We start from the raw sequence: 23379 nt of genomic DNA, 5'->3' as shown, positions 1-23379 counted from the left end.
ACTTCATCTGAAATACCATCCCAAAATCAACACTGAACAACAGAGTAGTTTTAAACCCCTTTTTGAACAAATTCTGGTCCATACATCTACATGACACTAGAATTACCTTTTCGAATAAAGAAATCTTCATGTTTGTCAAAGATGAACCCCACCAAAGCAAATAAGCTGCTTTTTCCTACATATAAGAGTAATCTCTATTCCAGAACCCATCTTCAGCATGAACTCGAACTCACTCATCTTTGCCTCCTTGTGCTGTTCTTTGTTGATATGAAGATCTATAAGACTTAAAATATTTATATTGGGAAGTCCTAAAAGAGATAACTGTCTACAGTTAAAAGATTACTTCAGGTTGTTCATAGCATGAAATCTCATTAGCTGGTTTTTATTAGTTGCCAGAAGTTCATGTTTTCAAATAATGTCTCTTTTTTAAAAATTGTTTTTATCTTCATGGAATATGAAAATAAAATGTAATGCACAGCAAGAGAAAAAAAGCCCACCCAACCAATAAACATATCCCATAGACCAAAACAAATCATAAACAAAAACCAATTTGCCAATGAATTATGAAGGAGAATAACAACCCTTTTTATTGGCAACAATAGGCTTTAATTCTGTAAATTAGCATGGCAATTTGATACAGACACATTTAGCCAAGTTTTATAATACTGAACAATGTTATAATCTCTCATTCAACTTTAAAATTATAGGGAAGCTATAAGAAAAAATACCACAGCCCTTGCTTCAGACTTTTCACTTAAAAAGAAAAACAACTTAAAAAAAGGCTGAGTCAATGCAAAGACAAGCGCCATTAAGGGATTGTTCCATTTCATCCGCTTCATTTGACACATTCGACCTAACTTAAAACATCAGCAAAACAATCAAAGTGTGCAGATAACTCTGGCCAGCAGTTAGTTTTACACATCCATGGTGCAATATTAAATTATCTCTCTCTTTAAAAGGCACATTTCTTTGATCACTGTAAAATTCAGTTTTTGTGGTTCACCGATATATGAAAATGAAGAAGCACTCAGTAAAACAATTGTACTGTGCTTGTGCTTTAACAACACAGCTGTAATGGAAGACTCCACCCCACAAAACGTACAGGGAAGCTATCAAGGTACAGGGCAGAACCTGAAGACTAACAAGTGGGAGATGACAGTCTAACAATGATTAATTCAAGTCAGCCATTAATCCTAAGAATATGTCCTGTGCTGAGGTTATTATTGCTGTTGCAGGTAAGATGAAGAGTGTAAAAATAAAACTTTTTATCAGTGGTACACATCAGAGTTGAAACTGCAAGTTAATCCCAGACAACACCTTTTCTATTAATCAGTTTTAGATGATCTCTCAAAATTTATAAACGATATAATTAGTAAAATTTGTCACAAAATTGGTATGCATGCTTTAGTGCTGAGACTGAAAAACTTACCATGAAATTGGTATGCAAGTTTTAATTCTAAAACCTGGCACCTAGAAATCAAATTTAATCTAAAAAATGCACTGTGTAAATATATCATATTAGTATTTGTACTGTTAATTGCTAGTTCAGATCAAACTGGGCTTACAAGGAACTGCTACAGTTTCAGTTTTCAAACATGTCATTTGTACCCAGGTCCCGTGATTCTCCATGGTTTAAGAGGAAGAAGTCATCTTTTTTCAAGCCGTATCTTTCAAGAGCTTCATTCAGTTTAACTGGAGGATCTAAGTAATACTGGAAAAAATTAGAATAATATGAGAGAAAAGATAGCACTGCAACATTTTGAGGGTGGAAATCCCTGCTCTAAAAATGGAGTGAGGAGGAGGATGAGGATATTTGTCAAAACGTTTGGGTTCATTTTAAGTTTTTAAATGCTAAGAATGCTGATTTATAGCTGCAGAGTAACTAGCAAGGCACAGCCTGTCCGCAGTTCGGTCGCCTTCAATGTATTAACAGATCCCTTCAGAGGAAGCACTGTCCGGCCAGCAGCTGGCGCTTTCTCTCGCTCAGTAAACCCAAGGTGTCAGCGGTGCTATCTAAACTCTTGGGTGCTGCCACTGCGGCCCCCTCAAGTTGTATTTGCTACATTTCAGAAAAGGCACCATCAGGGAGAAATCACCGACTTTTTGCGCTTCTAAATACACAGTAACATTTGTACCGGGGGCACTAGTGACACAGTTTATTGGAAACGCTGTGGACAGGAGAGGTTCTGTCCAAGCGTCCTCGCTATGTTCCCTGCCTGGCAACTCCTTCTGCTCTGCCAGGGAGGAGGTGCACAAGGAGCTGGACGGGACAGAACATATGACATATCAGGTGATCACAGTATCAGGAAGGAATCAGAAGATAAAGCGTGTAAGTGATACAAGGACAAAGTTGAAAAACGGCTACCAGACAGTATCAAAGCAGAAGTAGATACTTCCCATTCACTGCATTTTTAGTTGCTGTGAAAGTACCTGGGTAACCTTCTTATTAGAACTGGGGACTTAAAGAGGGGAAGGAGGGGAAAAAAAAAAAAAATTAAAAAAAAATATCAGTAACTCAATTTTTCATATCCTTGCTGATATTTAACTCTGAATCAACTATTAAAAATACTATTCAATTTATTTACTAGACAGGTATGATTAATAAATACTGTACTGACCTACAGGCATGAAGTTCTTACTATCTCCAAGTGATGCACTGCTGAGTCTGCTTTTATTACTGCATATGTGTCCCCACCTATTACATTCCTCAGCTTTTGGATATCAGAAATCCTGCACATTTGTTTCAGTAACTCTGTACTTTCTTAACCGTGGAAATATTTTATGTAATTAGTTATGAAAAGCTAAGCATTGTTTTGAACAACAGTATATGGAGTAACAACTTGTCACTCATACAAAGGTCACATTTTAAGTTTACGTTTACAGATATGTAGGTTAAACTGCACGAGCAAAGCTTCACTAATGACCATGTAGTACTTGAAAATCTGAACTCATGTAATAGTGTTGCAATTTACCTCATTTGCTAAAGCAAAGGTCCCCCAATGAATTGCTACAGACTTCTTTGCTTGAACATCAATATGGATTCTTACTGCTTCTTCAGGATCCACGTGCTGGTATTTCATAAACCACCTACCAAAACAGAAAGTAACATTTTTTGTGTCACCTAATCCAGTGCAAGATTTCTTCTTTACTTTCATTGGGTAAGTTGCAAAGAGAAAAAAAATATATATAGTCACCTAATCAAAAAAATTATGAGCATGTAGACCTCAACAACATACAGAACACTCAGAACCAAGAAACTAACATATACCAACATGCCCATGAAACAGCTGTTCATGTATTGCACTCCCCTTTTCAAAGAGTTTTTTCTTACCTATATTTTCAATAGTATAAGGACATATTACTGGTGCCTTGAGGCACTAAGGCCAAAAATTCAAATCCATCCCTGAAAAAATTTCATGCTAGCAGCGCACACCAAGGAGTGTGTGCTTCAGAAACAGCTCAAGGGAATGGTGGTAAGGGAGAAGGGAGAGCCTGGCAATTCTTGAAAGATACCAGATTTTTACCTTTCTATTCAGTCTTATCTTCCTTTCCCAGCTCATACACACTTCCCTTCCAGCATTATATAAGAGCACTATCATGTAGAAGTTTAGATAACCCATCATAAGTAGGATAGAGATGCCTAAACAAACAGATCTTTCACACTCTATAAGTGAGTCATCTCTATCTCCAGATAAATTGCAAAACCAGCATAAAGCCTGAAGCAAGAGAAAAATGCAGCAAATGGCATGCATCTGAATGGGCTGGATTAAACTGTGCTGTTTCAGGAGGAAAAAAAAAAAAAAATCACAGAGCAATTCCAGATTTTTACTCAACATCTTTCATGGTAGAAAGACATCCTGGCTGTGCTTAACACTGAAGGAAAAACTCCCCAAAAACATCACACATACACAGACAGGCATCCTGGACATTTCAGTTCCATCTTCTAATTGCCTGCTTTTTTCTTTTTTTTTCATTCAGCAACATCCCTTGGCCTCGGCAATTTTCTTCTTTTGCCTCTATATTCAATTGTATGTTCTTAATAAAGCACACCTACAGTTTTAACTTCCGGGTGTATTTTTTGCCATCAGTATATAATTTCATTTACGTATTTTGATCAAACTTTGATTTTCATACCTTGGCTCATAAGCTCCAATGGGGATGGCTGCAAGATCGAAAGGTCCAAACCTTTTACCTATCTGTTCAAAAGCTAAACAATATCCGGTATCTCCTGCAAAGAAAAACCTATTCCAAGGACCCAAGACAGACCAGCTGCCCCAGAGAACCTTGTTATCGTCTCTCACAGTCCTTTTGCACCAGTGTTGCGAAGGGGTGAAGACAAAAGTCACGGCGTCATGACCAGGGACGCAGTTCTCTTCCCACCAGTCCAGTTCAATGACATTCTCACAGCCACATCTCTGCATCCACTGCAGGAGCCCCAGTGGCACAAACCAGCGCAGCTCGCTCCCAAAGCGTTCGTTCAGACTCGTCACGGTGTTGTAGTCCAAGTGATCGTAGTGGGTGTGGCTGATCAACACTGCATCTATTTTGGGGAGCTGTGCCACTGTGCACGGGGGCCTTCGGAAGCGCTTGGGACCCATCAGCTGACTGGGGGATGCTCGCTGGCTGAAGATCGGGTCAGTAAGAAGTACAAGTTCGTCCATTTCCACCATAACTGTGGCGTGTCCCAGCCACGTGACTCGCATACCAGCTCCTGTCTTCCCAGCAAGTTCCGGCTTTTGAATAAAGTAAGGTTCCAACACTGGAAGCTCTTTATCGAGTTCCTAGCAAAAAAGAGCACAATATGCATGAGAAATTTCAGAATGTGCTTGACCATGGAACAAAAACTGCATACAAGGCACAAATCAATACAGTCAGGACTTGTACTTAGATTATGTTTTTATGCAATCAGAGAACTGCAGCACAAAATAGATGCCTTTTTAATGGCCATCTTCCCAGCTACTGCCTCCTAATTTCATTTTAGGTTTTTGCAACATTTAGGCTTCTCTGTTGAGAGAGAATATCAAATCAGACCTAGTGAGAGAGCCTGAGAACATTGCAGTGAAAGCACTGCAAGGCACTAACAGCATCCTGAGAAGGGTTTGCAATATAAACACACAGTGTCGTAACAAATGCTGAAGTTTAGCTTGTGCAACTAAATGATGCATCCTCCAAGTCCTAGCACAAATAAGTCACAGATGAAAGAGAATGCCAGGTTCCCAACAGCACTCCACAAAAGCTCTGGTAGCCTTTATCAGACCCTCTCTCTCTCCCCATTACGTCCAGTAGCAGCACATGGAGATTAACCTCACCTGGCTAATGTCACCTTTTACAATTCCGTCTTCCCATGCTGCCAATAATTCAATGGACATTCATAAAACACAAAATCATTTTTAAGGAAAACCTTAAGGTACTTAGCTATGCTGCTTCTGATGTTTTACGGAACCCTTTAAAGTAATTAAAGTTTAATTATTACTGAATAAATCACTATACTGATCTCCCTGCATGTTCAGGACGCAGCCCCATGACTGACTTGAAATCAGCCTAAATCCATTCTCCTGTGTAACATTCTCCCCTCTTGTTCCAGCATGAACAATTATGCAGTCTCCACTCAAGTCTGACAGGTCAGAGAACTGATCTGGCTGAACGCTAATGCAGAGGAGAAAAACAGAGAGCTTTCATCTCAGCTGGCTCAGATTTGGCTCTGTGTGTAGCCTCAAGTTGGCACAAAGGAGGCCGTGGCTGTACATCACCTATTGAAACCCATTGCCCAACCACCACCCATTCTCTCATTCTGAAACAGAGTTACTCTCTTCACTGCAGTTTGGTTGAGATGTTTATGCGTAAGTTTTATGTGTAATAACAATAGTTTTCCTATTGAAAACCCTAAAGAGTCTTCTCAGAGTTTCTGATCATCTCCAGCTTGCCCACAATGCAGCTATGGCTCTCCTCCCAAACAGTTCTGAACTCCTCATGTTGCTTTAGAAGACTTTGTGTGTTAGGCAGCTTCTACAGACTGCTGACACTCCTTTCCCTGGTAATCACAAATGTCCCAGCACTTCTGGTTCCTAGTCAAGTTCTCCCTGCGATGGTTGCTGTTCTTATTCTCTCAGCCTAGCACAGATTAGCACTATCAGTGAGTTTAGACAGAGCTGACCTTGTACTCTCTTAGAAGTCCAGCTGATGCTGTGACAGTTTAGGACTCCAGCAGTTGCCTTGCTAAAACAGTCCTGACACCTTCAGGGGAGTTACTTTCTCCACAATATTTTATTGATTTGAAAGGCATATGTTGGGAAAAACAAAGCACACACATCTCCACCCCCCTGCAATTCTACTGTAAATAATAAAATATTCATGAAATTGCTTTTTCTGAGAGCTAATGGACGAGACATGTCTACTGAAAAAGTTTCATTACTGTCTACAGGAATGAGAAATTCATAACCTTCTCTAAAGCTGAATGTAAGGTTAGTACAACACAACCACTAAATCATACAAGAAAAGTAGTGGGCTTAGACTGAGATAAATGGCTGCTTCTCCAAGAAAGAAGCATCACTTTCTTATCTCTATTTCATTCTAAGCACATGGGAATGACACTGGCCACAGAAATTTGAACCACAGAGAGTGTTATATTGTGACACTTCAATTTAAAAAAAAAAAAAGTGGAAGATGCACAAAACGAACACAACACTCAAAAATGGAAATTCAGAAAAACCAACAAATTAAATGTGGTTAAGCCAACAAATCAGAATATATCAGAGAAATTAAACTCAGATGCGGAATTTAGTAATTAATTGTCATAATGCAATTTAGGTCAGTAAGTACCTTCTTTATGAAAAATATTCTTGTTACGTAGCAGGTTTTAGAGTTAGTCTATTTTCTGAGAACTAAATTAATTCACCTTATTTTTGCTGACATTTGATACAAATTAATTTTTAAAATTAGCATCATGGAATATTAATAAACAATAGTAAATGGATGAAGAACTGGCCAATTAGCAGACATGAACAGTTAGTTTTTAACTAGGACTCAAACATATTGTACTAGTTTTGACTGGGATAGAGTTAATTTTCTTCCAGTATCTCCTATAGTGCTCTGTTTTGGATTTGTGCTGAAAACAGTGTTGAGAGCAGACTGATGTTTTACTATTGCTGAACAGTGTTTACACAGCAGCAAAGTCAGTTGAATGGGGGGGCACAAGAAGCTGGAAGGGACAACTGACCCCAGCTCAGAGATATCCCAGACCACAGGACATTGCACTCAGCAATAAAATCTGGGACAAGAAGGAGTGAGGGGGACATTCAGACTGATGGCATTTGTCTTTGCAACTAACTGTTACATGGGACACAGCCCTGCTTTCCTGGGGATGGCTGAACACCTGCCTGCCCATGGGAAGTGAATTAATTTCTTACTTGGCTTGTACATGCAGTTTTTGCTTTACCTATTAAACTGTCTTTATCTCAACCCACAAGTTCTTTCATTTTTGCCCTTCCAATTCCTCTGGGGTGCAAGTGGTGTGGGGAGGTGTAAGTGAGCAGCTGACTGGGGCTTGGCTGCCTACTGGAGTAAAACCACAACACCCCTGCACTATTAAATATCTACTGGGGTAAGTACCCAAAACACCTCTAAACTATCAATAAAGGCTTTACAGGGATGTAACTAGGATTGATGCTATTAAGTATTTCAAATGGTTCATTAAAGGTAGAACTAATCACTATAAAAGGCATTTATAAAGGTCACACAGACAGGAAGATTAATAAATAGAGAGGAACACAGTTCAAATGACTGCTTTCTTGGCCTATTCACATGAAATTCTGTGAACAAAAGTTTAAGACGAACCAAGAACACAAAGGCAGTGTAACTTGCAGATCTCATACAGAGCTTGTGCTTTCCAGGCCTCTGATCCAAATCAATGATTCCTCAGAGGATGAGATCAGAAATCAGGCAGGTTGTTGAGCTACCAAAGTAAATCACACCAGGAAATAGCCAAAAAACTTAATTCTCAGCATATGGGGTTTGTGTTTGGGGTTGTTTGGGTTTTTTTTGGTATTTTACAAAAGTGCACTAAAATCACCTTTTCAAGCAATAAGGACTCGTTACTCAACTCATAAGATTTCATACTAAAACACAAGTCCTATTATCAGTATACTTCACATGAAATTCTTAAAACTTACACAACAAGATAAAACAACATAATGAATAAAATAGAGAATCTTAGGGAACTTTTAACCTGCTATAGTTCACTTTGTTTTATGTCAGAAACATAGCAATACTAGAAGAAATGTAACAGATCTTTGAAACATGGCATTTATGTCAAATCAGCTACCGACAGAAGCAAAGTGCGTTTAGCACTGTCTTATTTTCATCACTGAAGTAACACAGAAACTCTTCTTGCTGTGTCCCTTCCCCCTCCCACGTTCTTCTTTCCTTCCTAATGCAAAGCAAGAAGAAACACATGACAGGCTTTGGTAAGACTAGCTGATTAGCTTAGGATTTTTGGTGCTTAGTGCATACTGGAATACCACGGGATTTTTGCAGAAATGAGAACAATCTAAATTGTTGATCCAACAACTAATAATTAAAGATCCTCCAATAGCACTGAACAAAGTTATTAATAAAGCCTGTAATGAAAATACAAGAAGTCTGTGCATTCTGGATAATGATATAGGCTCATTCTGAAGGCATGATTATAATACATATAGCTTTTCCACGGTGAAGTACAAGTATATATCCTGGATAATATGCTTTTTTTTTTTTTACATATGCAAAGTACTTGGTACAGATAAACTGAACCTGCACAGCATAGGAGGATATCACTAGGCATACTCAACGTGGAAACTGAAGCAGGAGTCTGCTCGAAGGACATACCATCCAGCAGTGCTAAATAAAGTTTGGAGCCCTTAGTTTGAATTTCAAACAAGCTCAGATGTGCTTTACAGGCTGATTTAGGTGTGGAACAAAACTGGTTAGAACAAGCATCAAAATGGCTGAGGACTCCAGAAGTGCATTTCATTGATCCCTATCAAGGTCTTCCTATTTCTGATTTACTGAGCTCCTGAATAATTGCAGGGACTTAATTAAAAATTGTCATATGCAAACAATAAAATTAGTCCAAAATTAATCTCAGCTGGGTAAGAGACAGCTTTTCAACTGGTGCTTTGCAGATTTCTTTGTGATCATCCTTTATTGTAAGGACAAACTGTAAATTAAAGGGGAGTGCTGCAGTTCTCCAGTGCCATCAGAGTGCTGTGTGTCCTGCACTCCATAGTACACCTCAGCATTGCCTTCTGGGGATGTCAGTCACAAACCAGGTTTCTGGCTGGTGCTGGGAAGACATGAAGCCTTGTACACATATCAAGTAGGGGAGAGGTCAATGCAACTGAAAATGTCAAGGTGTGAATTTTATGCAAAAGTTGCTGGCACTCTCTAGAGAGCTGTACACACTGAGGAACTGCTCTCACCATTACGAGGTGCAGATCATCAAATTTGAAAAAAGTAAAGTGCTGAAGGGATCCCAAGACTGACACAGGTTTGCCGTGCTTGTTTCTGAAGTCAAATTATTTGTTGTTATTATTATTACAGAACAATAACAGCCAAGATTATTTCTTCCTTAAATATGTTCCATGCCACGTATTGTTAAAGACATCCCCAAACCTCTGACCATCGTGTGTTAATGAGTAACACAGCTTTTCTGTCCATAAAACTGATTGAATTCCACAGGTAACTCACATAAGATAATACTGAAAGCTCTTTACTAAATACTGACTGAGATTTATAGCCTACGCATACCTTCTTAAAAGCATTAACATCTGCCTGTTAACAAATGCTGTCCCTGGTTGTGCACCTTTCAGCACAGCTTTTCTGAAGTGCAGCCAACACATCAGAAATACACTAAGAAGTAATCCTGTCAAAACTGTAGTTATCTTCAGACTTCCTGTGGCCACAAAGAGAACCATGGCTTTCCAGTATCCATTACTCTTCATGGAAAAGAAGCTTCTCTCAGAGGTCGCTTCTCCTGTCTCCTTCTTTATACACAATATCTGACAAAAGCAACACACCAAGAACAAATAACGATGTTTCACAGCAAACTGGCAGTGTACTTTAAGTGTTTCAGTACAAATATTTCCTAAGGTTAGTTTTAACATATGCAATTTTTTCTCCTGGTGCACTGAAACAGAAAAAAACAGAGATTTGCCAACACTTTCATAGGTAAGCGACAGCAACTATTTATTAAATTTTCATGAAAAAGGTGTAATGTATGTATTAAATGGCAGTCTGGAATAAAAAGGCAAACTTTTAAAATTAGATATGCCACAGCTATTTCATGCAACAAGGATCATGTTATGCTTCCTAAGGCAACACCTATTAGAAAGGAAAGGCCATAACTATGGCCTTTGACTGAGCTAGGAGGCCATTTTTGTTGTTTTTAGAAATATAAACTGAGCTGGATAAATCAAAGGCAGCAGAACTAACAGAAAGGAGACAAAAATTAAAGAGGTAGAAAGTATTAACCCATCTTTTGAAAATAATGAAGGGATAATAAAATCAGAAAAGTAAAATTTAGGAAAATCTCCAAAAGATGCCTAACTGTCCTAATTTATTGATTAGAGCAGAGGTAAAAGCAGCCAAAATCATGAAAAGAAAACATGCAAGTATTTACCTCTGAGCCTGGCACATTGCTGTTATTTTTCTCCATGAGGGACCATTTCAAAACATTTGGCAAGGTTGGCGATTTCCACGTTGGCCATGGGTTGGCAAATCTCCCATCTTTGCCTCTCTTTGATTTAGTTACATCCTCTTCTAACCTGTAGTCCAGCCTGAAGCTTTTCCTGAAGGTCCTGGAAGAATCACTGCCCCCGGAACCACGGCCCAAGTTCTGACGTTTCTTCACTGCTTCTTTAGGGTACTGGTTACACGCAGTCGAAGGCTGCTCTTCATCTGTGTTCTTATCCATATCTTTTTCAGAAGAACTAAAATAAATTTTTAATTAATCAATATTTTTTTGGACTAGCATCAACATTCGTAATATTGAGTGTTCTCACACACATTAGAAACAAGCCTCTCGTTTTATGATCTACTCTATTTTTTTTAATCAACAAAATATGCCTTTAAAACAGTCGCTATTACACAGAAGCCTCCAAAAACATGCTGTGGCAAGCAGACATGAGATCTCTTTGTAGTTCAGGCTGAATTTTACTCCCTGGAATGCACAGCTTCAGATACTAACACTATTATCTACCAACTGCAAAAGGGAGGGGGATGGGTTCCTTAATTTACATTTTGGAAGAATAGTAATTCCTACTGAAACTTATGACATTCAGTGCCTGATGTAATACGATCCTGCAAATCTGGCCAGGAGACACTGGAACTATACAGTACCTTGGGATTTGCCAATATAGTGGCTTTATTTTGTAGTAAGAGCAGCAGCCTCACGTAGCATTACCAACGCTTTACTTATACCAACAAGAGGCACATACATGCAGGAAAGTCAGAACACAAAAGATATTTGGCACTATTTCCTATTTTGTCTAAAACAAAGGAAAAGCTTATTGTAATAAAGGTAAATGTAACAATTTCAAATACAGTTCTGATACACATTTAACTGAACTGACTGGTGAAAGGCCATGGGAAATTGAAACATCTCAAATCAGGGCTGCAATGTTTATTCTTAATTCCATCGTGAAATATAAAAAAGTAAGAAAATAACTGAGAAAAGCTTATTTCTATGAAGTCACAATTCTGGCACATTCCTTAGAAAACTGAACTCAGTAGTCAGAATCTCTTATTCCAAACTGCACTTAAGTGTTGCAGAGTATAGGAATATAATCTCATTGTATCCAAGGTAGAAAAAACAAATATCCCTATCTTATTTTAAATTGCTGAAGCAAGTCAGTTGAAACTAAATGCTTCAATTTCTCTACTTACTTTCAACTGAAATGTGGAAAGTAAATACACTGCTCTGACAGCCTTAAGAAAAACAAACAAAAAACCCACAAAACTCAACCAAACAAAACAATAAAAACAAACAAAACCAAAAAACAGTTGCTGTTTTAAAGAGTGCACAGTTTTCCAGTACTTACAAACTCCACCTGGTAAAAACTAGAAGATGACCAGCAGTTGAAGAGGCAGTACGATTTACGGCTGCGGTGCAGGAATAATTTTTAATAAAAAACTGTGATGTTTGTCCTGTGGAAAGCTCTCCACCACATGTTTTAGCCTATCTACTGTTTCACTAATTCAGATACTCAAACTGCAGCTGTACACTCAGAAGCACTGGGCTGATGTATCAAAGCCAGTCCACTCAAACAACGTTGTCAGAGGACAGAATTAAAGCCCATAGTTTTCTCAGGAATCACATAACTCACTGTGCCCTCCACAAGCTCATAATTACAAGGAAAATGAAATATATTGTTCACTACAACCTTTCAGTTAAGATATTCCACACATGTAAGAAGCCTTACCAAATCGAACCCAAATGCATTTACTGGTGATGCTCCAACTTCAAATGCAGCCTGTTCCCACTATTTCAGCAGCAACTAAACTGCAACACTAAGTACAGCTGCAGTTGCAAAGATATGACAATTGATAAATACGGTGAAATTTTCTTAACAAAATTACCATTATTTTACCATACAGCAGAGATAAAATATTAACACATCAAAATTCACTTCTGATAAAGAAGCACGAACAACATTCAGAAAACACTGCTGACAGAATTTCTGACACCCCTGGTCATAATCTTGTTTTACGTAATTGCTTTGTACTCCAGTTTCCCTGCAGTTTTACTCTGCAGAAACTACTCCATTTATGTATTTTCCATATAGCATTAAGATACCATATATATATATCTCATATATATATATAGCATTAAGATACCACATCTGCATCATAATTTAAATGTAACTGTTTATAGTTTAAGGGTTTTTTTCCTCTATTCCACTAAACATTTACTGGAATCAGCCTGCAATCAAACTGACACTCAACTTGCTCTATAGCATTTTAATCACATATAAATGGTATTAAAAAGAATCAATGCCACAAAAAGGCAGACAGAATACCCCAAAAAATTGTAATGGATATTTTAACTGTTACTTTAACTAAAGAGGGTTGGGTTTGGGTATTTTGTTTGGCATTCCTCAAAGAGCATTCTCAATGCCAAGTCAGCTTATTAGTTTAGCAAAGCACACAGACACAGCATAAAACATCCACTCTTCCAGAAAGCATCATGAAAACAAATCACAGAAGTTTAATCATGTAGGTACTTAATTCCAGGAAATTCATCTGTTAACATCTCAGATGTTTGATTTTTTAAATATATATAACTACTGTAATTATTGTTGCTACAAGACATTTTATATTAGAGACCGGAGTGCCTAAGGTTTTATTTTTAAGCTTCTGTTTATCTATTCATTTATCTCTAAAATAAGTGAATTCTACTTTTGCTTAAATTTTCATATAAACCTTTGATCTTATTCTGAAAGTATAAACCTCTAGGGGAAGCAGGGATCAACCATGCTGATTAAACAAAGACAATGCCAAAGCATTTAAGGCTCTGCAGGTATCTATGTGTCTGCCAACATATTTTCCACATGATGCACATACATTACTTTCACTAGTATTCCATAAGCCACTCAAGGGCTAAAAGACCTGAGTGCTCACAGAATACTTTAAAACTTTTACATGCATAAGAAAGGGACACATTTACAAACAATTAACTAAAAGTATCCCTGATGAACTGTAGATTCCTTTGAAGTATCAATCTTGCCAGTTCATTTCTGTTTAGTTTAAACTGGTAAAATATATCCTAGAATATTCATGACGTACAGTAAAAGAAATCTAAGTTTTCTTATTAAAAAAAAAAAGATAACTTCTTGAAAACCAGAAGTCATTAGCTTAAAATAAAACTCAACCAACTCTTAGTCCAAGGAGACTCTTACACTTCTGCAAAAAGAAGCCTCTACAGATAAGGAGATCTGGCAGATATATTTTAAATATTAGAAAATATGCGATCATAAATGATTTTTCTGCCAGCTTTCCTAAATTCTTCTCCCTCAAAAATAATAGTTTGGCACTTGAGAAACTAATTCAAGGGCTTGAATGGCAGCAAAAATTATGAGCTATAGAAACAACAAAATCAAACTAGAATAGAATCGCATTCACTTGGGAGGGACAGAGGGAAGAGGTCACATCCTAGGTGAATATTTATTGTTACACAAAGTTCTACAAGAAATCTTCTATTTTCCATAGTTTTAAAAAGAAAGAAAAACTCCTGTTCTACTTAAAGGCATTAAACTGCTTTCCTAACAAATGGAGCCCATCCTTCAGGATGAGGTGACTTACCCCCAACCAAGGGCAAGTGGATTGACATCATTTATAAGAGGGGCTCAGGCAAGACACAAGGCCACCACCCTCTCTGTGCTTAGAGATTCTTTGCTCTTTCAACTGAATTCAGAAAAGAAAATGGACCAAGACATACAAACTCCTAAAGGAGACCCTTAGTCATCCCAAATCCACAAGGCCAGGAGGTTTTCTAGACACGAACAGCACCACAGGCTGATGAATCGGACGAAGCCCAACATGAATCAAAATGCAGAGCTCACATAACTGGTTTTCCAGTTATGTTTTCCAAACACTAAGGCATCCCTGGTAATCCACAAAGCAAGAGAGATGTTGTAGATCAGGCAGGACATGGCATGGAAAACCCATGTCTCATGCCCCACTAAACCAGCTTACACCCGAAAACAGGATATAGCGCTTAGGACAACTGGTTTGGGGTAAAATGGTTATTTCAGCATTTCTGAAATAACTGATATAACTGAAAACTTGGATACAAATATTTTAGCCCTGAGCCTTCTGTTTATTTAGAAAAATAATAAAAATTTAACTAAACATTTTAATACTTTCTGTTCCAAGAGAAAGTTGGAAACAGGGCACAATAACATTACAAGAAGCACTGTGTCATTGAAATTTTTCTTTTTAAATGGTCTTCTGAACAGAGCAGAGCTTCAAGCCAAATTACTTGAACTTTATTTGAATACAAAATGCATTGGCATAAAATCTATTGTGTTTTCACCTTTTCCAGCCAGTCTCCTCTAACATCTGCTACTCCATAAATGAAATGGATGTAGTTTCCCCTACTAACAATATAGCCAAGCACAGACATGCTACTAAGCATGAAATCTGCCAAAACAGATTTATCATTCTTTTCTACACAGAAATGTGGTCCTTATTTAATAATAAGCCAGAAAGTCAAAGAGTTACTATGAAGCTCTGATTTACTGGAATTCAACAAAATCCCCAAAACTTTACAACTGCCTTGCAAACATTCCATGGCTTTGCAAATATCTTTATTTTTTTTGCCATTTTTGAAGCAAAAGGCTTGGTTCATTTTTTAATCACTGTCTCTCTGCGTAGACCACATCCAGAACTGGGCTGCACTGCACATCACCTAAAGGGGACAGCACACAATTCCCAGCAAACTCACACCACTGTAGCCTTACCAGCACAAGACTGAGCTTTCTGCAAGCCATATACAGCTACACAACTCAGAAATTTTCTTTCAATATACATATTTTTACTAACTGCCAAAACCCCATGCATTTTGGCTTGAAACAAAAAGAATTATTTCAGCTAAAAGGAAAGCTATTTGCAAACACTAGGGAGCATGTAAGTAATTGGCTCCCGCAAGCTCTACTATCAAATGACTGCCAGCTAAGTTTTGGCTGTGCTTTTATTTTTCCTTCAGGTCTGAAATTGGCTGCTTTAATTAATGAACAGTTTGAAACTGGAAAATTCTGAATGCATTTAAACTTTTATTGTGCAGTACTTCAGGCTGTTCCATCATACCACTGCAGATTTTGCAAAGCAAGAAGCTGAGCCTTCTGCAAACTGTACACTGCTACACACCTTGGAAGTTTTCTTTCACTATGCATATTTTTTATGGCTGCAACAGCAGTTGCATCATCAATTATGCCAGTTGCTCTTGGTTTTAAGATTTCACACAAATAAGATCTCTCAAGCTTGCAACTAGCTGATCTGTAAATACTTTTATTATTTGAAATTTCACATTAAAAATCCCTAGCAAGAATAAGCATTGCCAAAAATTTCATTCAACAGATCTGAAAGTATACTGACTCTACAGTGACCTTGTGTACCGTTCAAGAAAGATTAATAATAGTGTTGATACCAAAAAAAAGAATAGCTCTCTCCATAAACAGCCTCAAGAATTAGAAAGAATCTTTCTTAATAATTCTTATCTAGTTTTGAGGATCAACAGTAAAACAAAGCAAAGTTTTATTTAGACATCATGAAGGGAAAAAAAATTAGTTACAAAAAAACCCAAATGTGAAGCATCCACCCATGATCATCTGCTGTTAGGCTTATTCTTACAGCAGCTGTAGTACTTGAGCAGCCACTACTGTGAGCCAATCCATTTCTGCCCTCATTGCTCCCCCAGACTTGCCAAAACAAACACTTTTGTACACACGGTGAATTTACTTAAGAAACTAATCTAGATGATAGTCACTTCTTACCTTACCATCCCTTGAGAAGCACTTCATTTTCACCTGCATCACTGTGCAACCACACAAGTGTTTATACCAACAAACTGGCTAGGACAGGGAAGGGTGAGAACAGGTATATACTGTTGTAAACAAAAACTACTTATGCCAGTGCTGGTATTAAAAAACTAATTAATTAAATACTCTCCATTTATACTCTCCAGTGTAGCTCAGTTACATACTCCACCAAGTGAGGTTCAACAATTCCACCTACCCTTAATATGCTTCATTTTCAATCTAATTCCTATCCAAGGTTTCATGCACATTCAGTACTGATGCTGCCTCCTCAGACAGTAATGTTTAATATTATAACCGAGCAAATTCAATAGCTACCTACCACCTACAAGGCAGCCCACTCCCGTTACTGCACATTCCACCTCTGCTTTGCTGGTATTCATTAGGGCAACCAAACCAACAGAAAGTTATTCATGCCTATCAGCTACACCCTTACATGCCTCTGGATACAAATGCAAATAGGCTTTAAAGTCAGGCCCATCAGTAGTCCCTACAGCCAGTTATTTCTCAACCCTGGGTTAAATTTGACCAGCTATAGGCATTGTATAAACTGCATAAAGATGTCTCTTCCCGGATCTGGGACAGTACATAACTATTCTCCCTTTGCTTTCAGGTGCCTCAGCTGATTGTCCCTGCCCCCTACGATCATTTTGTAGTCCCCAAACATGTTTATGAACTGTATTTAATATGACAGAAGTTTTCTGTTACATGCACATTCTGTCTAGGTTATGATCCCTGATATGACAGTAGCTGTCCATGGGGGACACAGTTTAACAGAGATGACAGATCTAGGAGCCAATTTCTTTAGCAATACAGGCCTATTAAAATAAGTTATTTTCCTCTTTACCCTCATCTTTTACTGCAGTCTTGAATAAAAGAATCCAAAAGTTGGCATGTGGCCATCACATTTAAAAGAGCAGCCTAGGCTATCATTATGATTAAGGCAGTGTAATTCCATGCTATTGCTGAAGCAGTCACCAAAGGGAAGGTAGAGTCAAATTTCCCTACACCAGAACGGAAATTACTTTCCTTTGCTCTCCCTAAACAACTAATTTCATATGACTACTTAATGTACAGGGAAGAATGCTGAAAGCACAAGAGCTGGAATGAAAGTTTTCTTACCTGCTCTGCAGGACTCAGGCTGACACACACAGAAGCAAGGTTTGTGCATTGCAGCTGTGATGGTGTGCAACACAATAGATCATAAGTCAGACAATTTTTAAATCAATGGTAAAATAAGTGAAGATGGCACATGCACACAGCTGCCCAGGTAAGCCACGGATTCCAACAATAACTATAATCTCTATGGATAGCCCTTCACACTTATACAGAATTTCAATAATGCTTTTCTAAAAGAGCAAATATGAAAGTCCTACCAGCCCAGCTACGAACCAGTCCCCAGCTCAGGCGTTCTGGCACCAGCTCCACTCCTGTAACTATTTATGCAAATAAGTAGCTCATTAGCTTCAACTGGTTTACTGATGTGACTACAGTTAATGACACAGGCACAGCTTGCCAGGATGGGGTTTACTGTTAGAAAAAACTGCCAAACTTTGAAGTCGAGCCTTTAAAAACACACTTTAGCCCCTCCTGTGTGATAACAGCCTATGGATCTTGGGTTTGGTACTTTAAGTTACTATGCTCTTGAAGCTGTTAGCACAGGTTTTTCTTAACTAAAATAAAGTTTTTAAAATATTTTTTATTATACCTAACATCTTAATGTCCATTAGATATAACTAAAACCAAGTACTATTACATGTAATGAAATTAAGGCTCCACTTGAACGTGCAATGGGATAAAACTGATTTCCTTTGTAGCACATGGTTGGTGTAAGAACTGTTTCCGTGGAAGTGCACAGAAATCATGTTAAGACTTTGATCCAGAGGATCTACACGGCAAAGCAGGATCTGAAGTTCATTTATCATCAACTCCAGAACTTTTATGTCTGCAACTGTGTAATTGTTATCTCCACCTCAGTTACTAAGCTTTTTAATTTTCTTTTTCCTCTTCCTTCATGCCAGGAAGGAACAAACTCCTATGCAAACTTTCTCTAGACTCACACCAAGAATAATCCTTTAAAACATTATAAAACCTCAGTTGTCCAGGAAGTGCAGCAACACCCAAGCACTGAACTCAATTTTATTTTCAAGTTAATAGACAGTCTTACAATTTTGTTTATATTCATTTAAATGCTTGTCTATTTGATGCCCTCTTTTGAGTTCAAAGTCCAAGCACATAAGGTGCAATGTAATTTCTCTGCAACATGAAAATACTTTCCAAATTCTTTCTAAATCTACTTAAATTTCAACATAAACTCCACTTTTGCTTGTCCCAACAACATTCTCTCTCCCTCTGCCTGTGTATGTATCTACAAGCACCCCATGGATATATGGATTTTACAGAACTATTTATAATATAGGAATTCAAATTTATTGAAATCCAAGCAAATAATTTCCGAGTCAGCTAAGACAAAGAAATAATAAATTTTTCTCTGTGGAAATATATGCTATTCTTGAATGCAACTGTTCAAAGACCATCTTTCACATGAGTTAAGCCAAAAGGTCATCAGCCTTTCCAAATAATAAAAGTTTTGAATATTCAAAACTTCATACTGGAAAGCCAGAAAACACACAGCACCCTTATAGTTCTTCAACTGAAACACACCCATTAAAAAAGAAATTCCAAGGGGCAGTACACTAGACACAGCAAAACACCAACAGTCAAGGAAACTGGAAATGTCACAATATGCTTATGCTTTTCACTACAACACTTTTTCCTTATAAAGAGCCTTCAACTCCATCCCCAAAACTTTAGATTACAATGTCTCTTCACGTACTCTAAATGAAAAAACGAAGTGCTTTGGTTGTTAGTCAACAACAAAAGTGTTAATATGAGAAGTTGTTTGGTTTGTTGGTTCCTTTTTTTTTTTTTTACCCTTATGGTAGAGTCAAGGCATAGCTCCAACACAAATGTGAGCCATCTACTAATTTTCAAGGCACCATCCTAAATATGTAGGTGTTTTAAGGAGACAAAGTGTTTCACGTAAACACAACTGCACAGACACACATAAACAACTTGTTATTGACACAATCTCAGCACAGGAAACAGCTGAATCTCACTGAAACCAGTGAGGTTCAACCCTCATAAACCACAGCATGGGGGATTTCTGCCTTAACAAATGACCTATTCCCAAATATTTTGAGCAATAAAACCTGAAATGTTATGATAAACCTTACCAGACAGTAGCACTACCAGCTCCAACCCTGGTAACAAGTATTAGAGAAGAAGTAACTCTTGATACAGTTTTTACCACCTGATTTTTCACTCACACATCATCTTACCAAACCTTGTTTTTCACAATAGGAACACAATGGCAGCAGTGTTGTGTCACTTGGCAATGCCCATTCTCTTTCCTGAACTGCTTCATAAGGTTTATCTGCTTGGGCACAGTTGTTGGCTATTCAAACCCTTCCTTGTACAGCTGCTAAACACCAAGATGTTACATGCAAAGAGCACATAATATGCACCTTCTTTCCTACATTTTCTAAGAATGTTCAAACCAAGTGCAACATATGGTTTACACAAAAATCCTTTTTACTCAAATCTGCATTTAGATACAAGATGATCAAGTGATTTTCCATGGTCCTGGCTCTCAGAATATTAGAAGTAGGATTCTGATTACCTAGCCAACACACAGCAGCTATAAAGTTAAAGCAGTTGACTGGAAAATAATGCAAGTGAAATCAGTAAGGGATTTGTAGATGTGAAAAAAAGTGAAACTAATTTCACAGCAGGTGAAAGGACACTAATTAATATGGCAGCATTTCTGTTTTTCTCATCACAGACAAAATAATTGCCTTCCTATTGGCTGAAAAAAAAACTTAAAAGCTATTTTTGAATGAAGAATTAGCCATTTTTATTCAATCTTGAGCTTATAAAGGCTGAGAAAATAGCAGATTTCTCCTGAGGTTTTTCTTCAAATCTACTTAGTTAATGCAAGTGAAGAAAATAATAATAATAATAATGGTTGCTTCCTCCTAAAAAGTTGCACATATCTTTTGATTTGGGCCAAGCTGAAGTCAAATTAACTGTGTTTATATTTCAACTGTTTCACTGTCGTCTCTTTCTTCTTCCTCTCCTGAACACATCCTCTTCCACCACAACAACTGAACCAAGACAGGGCTTTCCAATCTCCAGGCATTAAAAATTGCCATTACTTTCTAAAACAGGCATTTCAATTTCAGATAATTTGGGCCATTTTTAAAGCAACTGTTGCAATAATTCTTGAATTAAGAAGAAAAAAGAAAAAACCTTATTCTTGTCTTTCCCAAAATCTTACCTACAAAATGAATCAGACTTCCTTCTTTCTTGACTGATATAGCTGCTACTATGAATTTAAAAAATACATTACTCTTTTCAAGGGTCTTTTGCCGGAAAACAGAAGTGATTTCCTGTCACTCCCTTTAATTTTGATGCTACTTTAGTTGGTGCAGTTTGAAAATGAAAGAAAAAAATATTTAAGCATAAATAGTACTTTTCTTTAAACTGAAAACTTGCTTCATAATCGCCATTTAGCAAACATAAGAAATCATAATCGTCAGTAGAACCATTTCTGCATAAGTCCAGTATGAACTTCACTGCCTGCCGTCAAGACATACAAACGCTTTTCCCAAATCCTTACTAGAGATAATTGACGATCATTGAGATTATTTGACGGCACTAATTACATTAAATGACTTCGTTAACATCTTCCACTTCGCACTATGCAACGCGAACCCTCTCTCCCCCCCCACCCCCCGCCCTTGCGATAAACATCTGTCCGTGTCTCCGCTCCGAATGAAAACATCCAGTAAACCGCCGATACCATGAAGCGGATTTTTGGTAAGCGATTATATAACTTGTTTCTTTCGGAGCGCTGCTGCAGCATGTGTTACTGTCAATTGACGAAAAACGAAAGCTCGCCGCTGGGAGGTGGGGGACAAACGCAATACTTTTTCTTCCAGGGTTTCGCTCACCCGTGCGAAAGGATGGGGACCACCCGTCCGAGCTGGTGCCCGTCGGCGTCTGTGCCCAGCCAGGGCGGCGCGGCAGGGGCTGGGCAGAGGCACACGCCGAGCTCCGGGGGCGCCGGGCTGTGCTGCTGCTGCTGCTGCTGCTGGTGCTGGTGCTGCTGCTGCTGCCCGGCCGGGAGAGGGGCTCGCTGGCCCCGCGCACCCACCCACCAACTTTTGCGGCTCTGCCCCGCTCCCCCCGCCTCCCGCAGGGGCTCAGCCCGATCCCGCCCACACTCACCGGCGGGACCCCGGTACCGTGTGTGTGTCTGGCGAGCCCAGCTGCTGCGCTCGGAGCAAGTGCTCCGCTCCTCCCGGCCGCCTGCGGGGCTCTGACGGCGGCAAGTCGAGCAGTGGCTCCCCTCCGGACGGGCACGGGGCGGGAGGCGCCGCTCGGCTCGGTCCGGTCCGGTCCCTCCCTGCCCACAGCAAGGCGCGGGGGCAGCGACCCCCGTCCCCGGAGCGCTGCTGCCGCCCGAGCGCCGCTCACCTCTCCGGCTGCTGCTGCCGCCCCTGAGGAGTCTCGTCCCCCTTCTTCTCCTCCTCCTCCTCCTCCTCCATGGTGCCGCTCCACCCCTTGCACGGCGGCGGCTCCGCGGCTCTCCTGCAGGAGCTGCTGAACGGCTGCGGCGTCCCACCTGACCAGCCCGCCGCCGCCGGTAGCGCGGCGAGCTGCAAGGACCAGCTCCACAGCGTCCAGCGCCTCACCATGGCCGGCAGGGCGGCACAGCGCCCGGCCCCTCACTGTGGCGGGCAGAGGCTCCACACAGCCCGGCCCTTCGCCGTGGAGAGGCGCCGGTTCCGGGCTCGGCCCGGCAGCGCTTTCGCAAGATGGCGGCGGGGGGGCCCGCGCTGAGGTGTCCCGGAGCCACGGCGGGACAGTGTGAGGGCTGCCGGCTCGTCCCGCCGCTACAGGCCGGGCTGCTCGTCGGCACCGGAAAAGGGAAGCCTTCCGCTGTGCTCCTGGCCGGCTCCGGTGGTTGGTAAACGCTGCCCGCAGTCCCGTTTATGCTGCGGTGAAAAGTTTCCTGGTCTCGGTTTCCTCAGCAACCCCGGGCAGTGCCCTTATCCCCGAGGGTCCCGACACCCACGGGAGGTGCCGTGTGCGGGCGAGGCCGCCTCCCAGCTCGCAGGGGCCTGTATCCCCACGGTCATTTCCCCACCTTAGGAAAGTAAAATTCATGGCCAAGTCACTTTACGTGCTGGATCACAACCATCCCCTTCACCCCCTCTCTGCGCAGGCAGCTCCAGATGATGGGCATTTGAGGCACCCAAATAAACCCAGAAATAAATATGTATTTTTTAAATCTTTCTTTACCTCCTTAAGCACATTGGAAAGCAAAAGAACAAAGCTATGCAGGTGTAATATGAAACCACCACCTCTCCCTCCCCATATATAGCAGTAATATGAAATCTAAGACTATCTGGAGCTCTGATAACACACTTAGGTACATTTTATCTTAAAGCTCATGAAGGAATGAAGGTTCATTGGTGAAGGAATGAAGGTTCATTGGTGAAGAAATCTTACTTATGTTTAGAGGCCAAAGTTCTCAGGGTAGGTCTTGGGAGATTAGAAATGTGACCCTTACTGTTCTGATTAGTCTATCATTCTCTTAGTTTCCTTAAGGTAAAAGAAAAATGATATTAACAAGTTATCTTGTTTTGTACAAGTTATCTGTTATCTCTGTCGTGTACATGTATGTATTCTTTGCTTATGGTCAGGCAGATTTGCTGATCTTTGCCAGTGGAAATTGCTGACT

At 39.6% G+C, this 23379-nt stretch overlaps 1 protein-coding gene across 4 annotated transcripts; it reads right to left on the bottom strand.

Moving 5' to 3' along the window:
* Positions 1-113: 113 nt before the first annotated feature.
* Positions 114-22350, bottom strand: NAPEPLD (N-acyl phosphatidylethanolamine phospholipase D). Of its 4 annotated transcripts, none has more exons than XM_027639821.1 (5): positions 22110-22350; positions 10655-10964; positions 4135-4781; positions 2973-3087; positions 114-1711 (listed from the first exon to the last, which is right to left on the bottom strand). In XM_027639821.1, exons 1-5 carry the CDS (start codon positions 22328-22330, stop codon positions 1583-1585), a joined length of 1422 nt encoding a protein of 473 aa, XP_027495622.1. In that variant the 5' UTR covers positions 22331-22350; the 3' UTR covers positions 114-1582. The 4 variants fall into 4 exon arrangements, with proteins under 4 accessions (XP_027495622.1, XP_027495624.1, XP_027495625.1 ...); XM_027639823.1 differs by lacking the exon at positions 22110-22350 and adding an exon at positions 21861-22036; XM_027639824.1 differs by lacking the exon at positions 22110-22350 and adding an exon at positions 21584-21607.
* Between the last annotated feature and the right edge of the window lie 1029 nt (positions 22351-23379).

The sequence above is a fragment of the Corapipo altera genome, unplaced genomic scaffold (assembly GCF_003945725.1).
Source record: "Corapipo altera isolate COAL_440 unplaced genomic scaffold, ASM394572v1 1b, whole genome shotgun sequence".
Taxonomy (NCBI): domain Eukaryota; kingdom Metazoa; phylum Chordata; class Aves; order Passeriformes; family Pipridae; genus Corapipo; species Corapipo altera.
The sequence above is the reverse complement of the archived record's forward strand: the minus strand, read 5'-3'. Positions and strand labels throughout refer to the sequence as shown.

Bases quoted from the DNA above. Each gene is read 5' to 3' on its own strand.
- NAPEPLD (XM_027639821.1), bottom strand. From the start codon at position 22,330: ATGGTGAGGCGCTGGACGCTGTGGAGCTGGTCCTTGCAGCTCGCCGCG. The intron at 3,088-4,134 runs GTATGAAAATCA...CTGTTTTGGTAG, and splicing joins ATTGGAGCTTATGAGCCAAG to GTGGTTTATGAAATACCAGC. The intron at 1,712-2,972 runs GTAAATTGCAAC...AATTTTTTCCAG, and splicing joins CCTTTGCTTTAGCAAATGAG to TATTACTTAGATCCTCCAGT.